General features: G+C 32.2%; 1 protein-coding gene across 1 annotated transcript in view; it reads left to right on the top strand.

The window, feature by feature from the left end:
* Positions 1–5,537, top strand: part of wgn (Tumor necrosis factor receptor superfamily member wengen) — a 28,548-nt gene extending 23,011 nt beyond the window's left edge. Inside the window, exons 3-4 of the mRNA XM_065303225.1 lie at positions 4,679–4,822; positions 5,165–5,537. Of these exons, the coding sequence (XP_065159297.1) occupies positions 4,679–4,822; positions 5,165–5,244 (224 nt within the window). The 3' untranslated portion in view covers positions 5,245–5,537. The remainder of the gene's footprint in view (positions 1–4,678; positions 4,823–5,164) is intronic.
* Positions 5,538–7,761: the final 2,224 nt, after the last annotated feature.

Genomic DNA, 7,761 nt, shown 5'->3' on the forward strand with positions numbered 1-7,761 from the left:
AATGCAATTTCCATCTTTTCGAAAAATGCCTTTCTGAAGCGCACCCGATCAGCTCCTGAACATCTTAAATTCCACGCCGAAATCTCTCACGTCGCGCACGTTTCGAACACGTCAAACACCCATCCCCAACCCTCGATGTGAGGACTGAACCCCTTTTCGAATTCGCCTCGGGCGATTCCCAAACTGACGATCCATTCACGAGATATATAGAGATAAACGTATGCACGAATATTATTAATAGTCGTTTGGTAGTCGGTGGCGTACGGTAAAGACAAATTAAACGCCCACCAGTGAAATACACCGAAGGCAAGCGAACTGCTAGACGATGAAGATGCGCCGACGATGAAACGCGCCTATAAATAGCACGACACACACACACACTGCGCACGTGCAATAACCAAGTAAAGCGAAAGCTAAGCGTAAATGAAGACAAACTAAAAAGGGCGTTTAATATATACGCATATACACGCAATTATGATTTATACAGTCTGTTACTAAATATATTCATGATGAATATAATCATTTATAATGCCATCTGGTGGGTGGTAAGGGTTTTGAAACATGGGGTATTTCATTGCTGCATGTTTGGTTGCAGTGTGGTTATTCAAAAAATGTAAATGCACATCATATTACACGCGTTTTACATGTGTGCATCTTTCATCTTTCAAGCAGCGACTTAAAACAGCAAACGTTAATAGGACTAAAATTAAAATCAGTTGGAAAAAGTGCCGCAAATTCCGATTTAACATCGTTTCGCACTTAGATGCATTAAAATCAAAGAGAATCTTAAAAGTTTGCTTTGTAGATGAAATTTTCAGGCTAATTATTAATTTTTAACGACTTTTTACGAGTGTATTCTTGTGAAATATAAATCATACTTACATAAATCACGCGCAGATTTATGACGACAAATAATAAATCAAGCGAGTGTTTTTTTAAGCGTTTTAATAAATTTGTAAAGTTGAGAAGTAATGTATGAATGGTTGCATACACTCTGTAAAGATTGCACACATGTGCTTTTACTGTGAATGAGATTCACGAGCGCAGAAACGCGTGAAAATGTGACTAATTTATGGAATTCAAGATGTAATTTATTACTGTGAGTACATTAAGTTATATTACTTTATTTTACACTCAATTTATTTATAAAATATAAAAATATGTATAATTTTTTTATGTTTTTCGAAAGTATATTTACAGTTTTCTATTTTTAGTGCATCATAACCTAACTTTCTGATATCATAGGCAAATATGATCAATTTTATGTCTGCGGCTGCTGTGTTGCCTACACATTTGCGGTTGATGTGCTCGTAACTAACATGTACAAGATTTTGTCTGGCGTTGGAAACGAAGCACGAATGTTTTGAATGTGCTGCTGCTGCTGCGCGAAATATGAAACATCTTCAGCAAACTTCACATCTCGAGCATGCTGTGCATGGCCTCGTGTTACTTACATGAATATGTATGCTATTCACGTATAAATATCAGCAATGTCAACCTCAGATGTTCACCGAAACAAAAATACGCAGAGATTTTTTTATTAAAGCGTTGTAACCTTATAATTAATAAGATACAATTAATCTAGTGGACTAAGTTAAGACGTAATTAAGACGTTTTCTATGTTGTCTACCACAGGAAAAACAAAGTCGAAGAAAAATGTGGACGTGGAGATAAACGAGCGAAATTAATTTGCCACCAAATGCCAACTACTGATGCCACTACAAAATAAAAGTTTCTTTGCTTTGGTGCAAAGATGTATGAGATTGAAGGAATGCAGAACCAAAAAAAAAGCATGAAATTAAGTGTGAAATTCTTAGTTTAATATTCCAAGAATTTCCAGACTAAACACTAATTAGTAAAAACCGCAAGAAAATTAAATCTTATTAATTTCTTGTCAATGCGCACAGCAAAAAAACTTTGGACAAAGTTTAGAAAGTCGCAAAACGAAAAAGTTCTAATAAACGCCTGCCAAACGTGGACTTTTTTTTCTGCGTGAAGCACACGCGCAAATTTTTGGCATTTCTAATCATAAACTTTGCCAACTTTTTCAATTTTAATTATTACAACCTGAGAAAATTTATAGAATCCGCTTAAATTAATTTTTAGCGATTTATTTCGAAGTGAAATTGATTATAAGATGATTATTTTATTGTTGAGAACGGTGAGAGGTTAACGAGCCGGCCGAAATCACAGGCAATCATCAGTCACATTTAAACAAATGTACTTCAATAAATCCAGCGCGCAGCGACTTCAATTGAAGTGGTTCACGGACGACGACTTCTCGACGTTAACGACATTAAATAAAACGACTTGTAAACCTAAACCAACAGCGAGAACATCGGGCATGCTCAACGCGTACAACAATAACAATCACCCACCAGTGGAAAATGTTGCAATACGACCAAATACAGATAGTATTTTTATGTTTAACTAGTTCACAAAAGAAAAAATATGCCATATGGCGTAGTTTTCAATAAAAAAACAAATAGATTAAATTCTTTTACGGAGTTTTACATAAGAATATTAACTGTACTTGACACTTCGACTTGATTTCGAATTAATTCACGCGATAAATCATGCGAACAGCACGACACAAGACTGCCGGGTGTGCGCCGCATCGTGAATTTGAATTGTGGCTGGAAATATACATATTTTAATCCTTTCACAGAAAGTTGATACCGGCTTAGAACCAGCCGGCTGCGAGAAGATTTACCAAGTCAGCGAGCGTTCGTCACGTGTCACGTCGTTTTGACGTGTTTGAATGCTAGTTTCGAACACGACTGACTTGAAAACGTTTTAAATTGTTTCAAAATGTTGATTTATGTTTTCATTTGAGGTTAGTGTAAGGTTAACTAGCTGCATGATGATGTGATCAATGCGAAATGTTGAAACAGTCGCATGTGTTTGTTCTAAGTTTGTACATGACAATTTGACAATTAGCTGAGGTTTGTGCAAATCCGACGTTTTCGCTCGTACAAATCCAATTAGATGTGCAAATGCAGACGTCGCAGCTTCCCGGAAAGGGGAAAATGCAGGAAGGCAAAATCATTTCCTTGACAGCGGACGTGTTAGAATCAGATAATTAGTTTAACTAATTTATCATTAGTATTTTCTAATAAATTTAATATTTAAAGCAAATATTTGGAAAAATTTACAAAATTTTACTATATTTTATAGTTTGAGCTATAAATTGTAACCATAAGACAACGGAAAATGTTGGAAACTGTTGGGAAATGTAAACTAGAATATACAACCGTGACAGCTTGAAATATACACTCTCAAGGACCATAAACACAAATCAGAATAGAAATGACAAAAGGAATTGCACTCGCGACTCAATAAAAAGCAAAAATATACTTGCACATAACCTACAATCTAACCTACTTATATAAAGTAAGATTCTTAAAGTTTCAAGCAGCCAATTAAAAACGTTGTTTGCATTGCAGCAAAACTAATAACACAGCGCTGTATAATTGTAGCTAAATTCGCTGAAATTAGTCAAAACGTAGTAAAGAGTAATCCGCACAATTCAACAGAAAGCTGCAACTCTTGACTTGTATTCTAAATTCAGAGTCAACACAGTTTTAGCGTTTTCGCGTTTTATCTTTGCAAAGGATTAAAACTTTAATGAGTATAAATGTTGCCACACTTTCCTACTCTCTCTCTCGCTTTCTGCGGATGTTAAATTTCTTTGCCAAAGATTTTGTGTGTCGCAAAAATGGATTAAGGTGCGTGAAACATATTATAATGCAAATACGGTGAATTATAGCGCGTGAATTATGAGAATTTTAGGTTAAACTGCAATAAATTTGAATTTTGGTAACAAAAATAAGATATTTTTAAGCCTGTTCATCCGGGAAGGAACAAATAAAGCTATCAATACTGAAACGTATTAAATTGTTTTCGCAGTCTTGTTTTTCGAGCAAACGGCGCAAAAAAAACGCGCCGGGAGTTTGGAAAATGCGCTCGACGCGTGCTACTGAAACTCAAACTTTCTATAAATATCGTTTTAGTGTTATTACAACCTTCAGGCGTCGAGAATCCGGTGCGCAATGAAACGAATGCGTTTCAATTGCGTCCCAATTGAAACTTTTAATTTTCCGTAACATTAATCGATGCCAAACAAGACATAATTCTATTTTTAAACCTATGCTCAATATAGGCAACATACTAAACATGTATACACAAATAACCTTGTTTTAAAGTATATAAAACTTGTTTTTACGTTTAATTTCTGCAATCGTATATTTGCCAAAATTAGCCCACGTTTAAGTGGCAAATATTTAGCAAATCGCACGCTCGGTGCTCAGGAATTTCGCGGAAAACACGTTGTGCAACGCGTGCGAATATTTATTATAATTAGAAGCGCATTTTTGCAAGGCTTGCTCTAGTTTCGGCGCTCGCCTATTTTCGCCGCTTCGATCAGCGGGAATTGTATGCAATCGAACAGCCAAAACGTTGCAATTGCGCAAAACTAACACCACTGGCGGATGGGAAAACTGTTTTGACGTGAAATATAAACAGGATAAACAATGCATGTCGAAAAATGACAGGATAACAGGAAAACATGTAACACTTTTGCGTTTTAGATTAAAACATGTTTTTTCGGTGTGGAAAATCAGGAATTAATTGGATATTGAATTGCAGCGGAAATTTTAATTGGAAAATTTTGTTACAGATGTCGAAGAACTTTCGGCACGGCTGAGTCTAATGGCGGCCAACAGTCAAGAGAAGGGGGAGGTTTTGGAACCATCGATGGGGCCCATAAGGGATGCCAAAAGCATCAAGAATCGATGCATGTATTTAGAACAATTAATTCAAGGTAAATATAAGAATTGATTAATAAAATATGCTCAATAAATCGTATATATAAATTATAATTTATCCAAACGCTATCTGACGTTGAATTATATAACTATAAATGCAATTGATCACCTATATATACTTTTAAACTCAATTTTATGTGTTTTTAGTATTATTATCGTGAAAAAAGTAGTCAATAACCTTTTCCAAGATATAATTTATCTTTACATCAAATTTTATTAAAATTGGTTTTATAGTTGAGGCGTGAACTGAAAACAAACAAACAAAAACATTAAAAAACTTACTTTTGCAGATATAATTTTAATACAAAATAACTTTTATGATGATTTTCTTGTTGCAGTACGCAAAGAGAAAAATCCAAACATAGAAACAGGTAACGTCTACATCGAGGAATCTCCATCAACGGGAAAACCGACATAAACGAGTCTTTCACGACTTGCTCCGTGCGTCATTCAGTGTTAAATGTTTTAACCAACAATGATCAATGTAGTACCATAAACTCGGCCATCAAAATTAAAACCAACCAATAATATCAAACATAAATAAATGTTTTGCAAGGAAAAATTGCAAGGAATTAAAATTTAAACAAAACGACCATTACTACTTGTGTAATTTGTTTGTAAGCAACAAAAGTGTAAATAATATTCGTAAAAACTTGTATAGTAAACTGTAGGAGATTTATTAATAAAATTATTTATTATGTTTTAAACCAAGGTGGCGAGAGATGTATTTTAATTTAACTTATCAACCGCATACTAATATCGCAAATGGAGTGTAAATATTATATTATATCAAATATGGGTTTTATTTGTAAGCTTAGCATTAATTTCGAATTATTTATTATTTCGCGTTTGGATAATAATATTTAAAGACCCGCATATCGATGAAATGTCATTCGACCAGCATTTAAACCAGCATTAAACTATAACTATAAACTATAGTGCAGTCATATCAAATTACTGGTGTTATCATACGTATCCATGAATTTTGCTGGTTGGCCAGGAGAGTAGATTATTATAGCTTATAATAATCAATATTTATTTATTATCTTATCGATTTTCATATCACTTCTATATATAAATATAAATATATATAAAAATGGATTACGGTTTGTTAATCTCACTAAAACTAAACAAAAAATACTGCTGAATAAATTTTTGATTTGTTTATTTCAATATAACAATGATTTTATAGAAAAATGTTTGAAAACAATTAAAATTTAGCTAAAAATTTGAAAAATTAATTTGTTTTATAACTGAAGACTAGGAAAGAAAAATGAATTGAGAAACCTGCGACTGTCTGCTTAAACCCTGACCACCCTGGTTAGACTGAACACTACTAGCGCGCTGCGACCCGCAAAACATGGTGGGGGAAGTAGTACTGTGTGCAAAAGAATACGCAACCTGTAGATACTAATAAAACACTGAATAAGAAGTTGAAATTCAAGGGCACAGGTTTTAGATGAAACAAAAAAATTAGAGAAAAATCGTTTTTGTTAAAAAAAAAGTTTTACACTTCAATTATTGTTTAATTACTGTTTAAATTTTGCAATATCGGATATATTACTATAGCCACAACTACCAATAATTATTTCTACTACATGATTTTAATTACATCCAATATAAATATTTGCGTAGTCGAGGATAATTTTTTTAAAAATTTGATTACGCTTTAAATTTACTTTGATGGAGAATATATCAATAATGTAATTAATTAGTGCTCATTCGTGCGGTGATGCATTGCAGTCGCAGTCCGTTTGCCAAAAGCCCTCGGCAGCGTCCTCAGTTCGATATCGATAGTATTAATGCGCATGGCAAACGAATGCAAAATAAATGCAATTAATTAAACATGCATACATATATGTCATCGTAATCATGCGAAACACGCCATTGCACTCACCAACCCTACATACAAATTGACTTTACACCAAAATTAAATTAAACTTCATTCCCAGTAAAAATTTAATTTTAAATTTTAATACATCAAAAGTAAAATAATAAAATATTTAAATAATCGCTTCAAGTTTAACATTTTAACTATTTAACAGTATTAATTAAAATGAATGAAATATTTATTAAAGTGAGAATTAGTTACTGCGGTTGTTTGGATATTGTTAAATTAAATAAAATTCAATCAATTTTATTATTCGAGTAAATATTAGTGGTAGTTATTTATATGCTGATGGACCATTTTGCCATTTTCGCGATTTCTTGAAATCTTGAAATGCTTGCAACTTTATATCCGCTTAAATTATTAATACTAATTATCTACTTATTATAATACAAGAAAAAACTCTATTTATAACTATGCAAAAAATCTCAGCAAACTTTATACAGAATTACTCATATCATGAGAATCTACGACAAATAAATGTAATATACACAAAAAATATGTTGAAATATATAAGTACTTATCAAATTATATCAAATTAATGTTGCTATTATTAACAGTTACGGTTATTTAATTTTTTTATGTAAAAAGTATTGTAATTAAATTGTCACAGAGAAGATATGAACAGGAATATTTGTATTTATTGTATAAATTGTAAATTTTATTATTATTTTATCTTACTGAATGATTTAAGATGTAAAAATTTTGTTGATGTATAATTTTAGTATTATTCAATCATAATATTAAATGTGTTAAGTTGAATAATGAAATAAATTCAAATACCAACTCAATTTGTGTAATTTTTTGTACTCCCTTTGTTGAAAAAACAGTTTTTTCCGCTTTTAATATAAAATATTGTAATTTATAGTAATTTGAGGTTAGTTTTGAGCAAAATATAGAATTTACTTCCAAAATATAAACAAAAAGCTTGTACTTTTTATTTTATTTTTAACTTTGTAATCCGATGACTTATTGTTTTTGATTTTTATTATGATTGGTGCGTGCGAGCGTAAAAATCGCGCAATGAAGCAGAAAACTAAATCTGCG

This window comes from Atheta coriaria, unplaced genomic scaffold (genome assembly GCF_025399875.1).
Source record: "Atheta coriaria isolate IRGN ID8LTWV9N9 unplaced genomic scaffold, Caltech_Dcor_3.1 hic_scaffold_5_pilon, whole genome shotgun sequence".
Taxonomy (NCBI): Eukaryota; Metazoa; Arthropoda; class Insecta; order Coleoptera; family Staphylinidae; genus Dalotia; species Dalotia coriaria.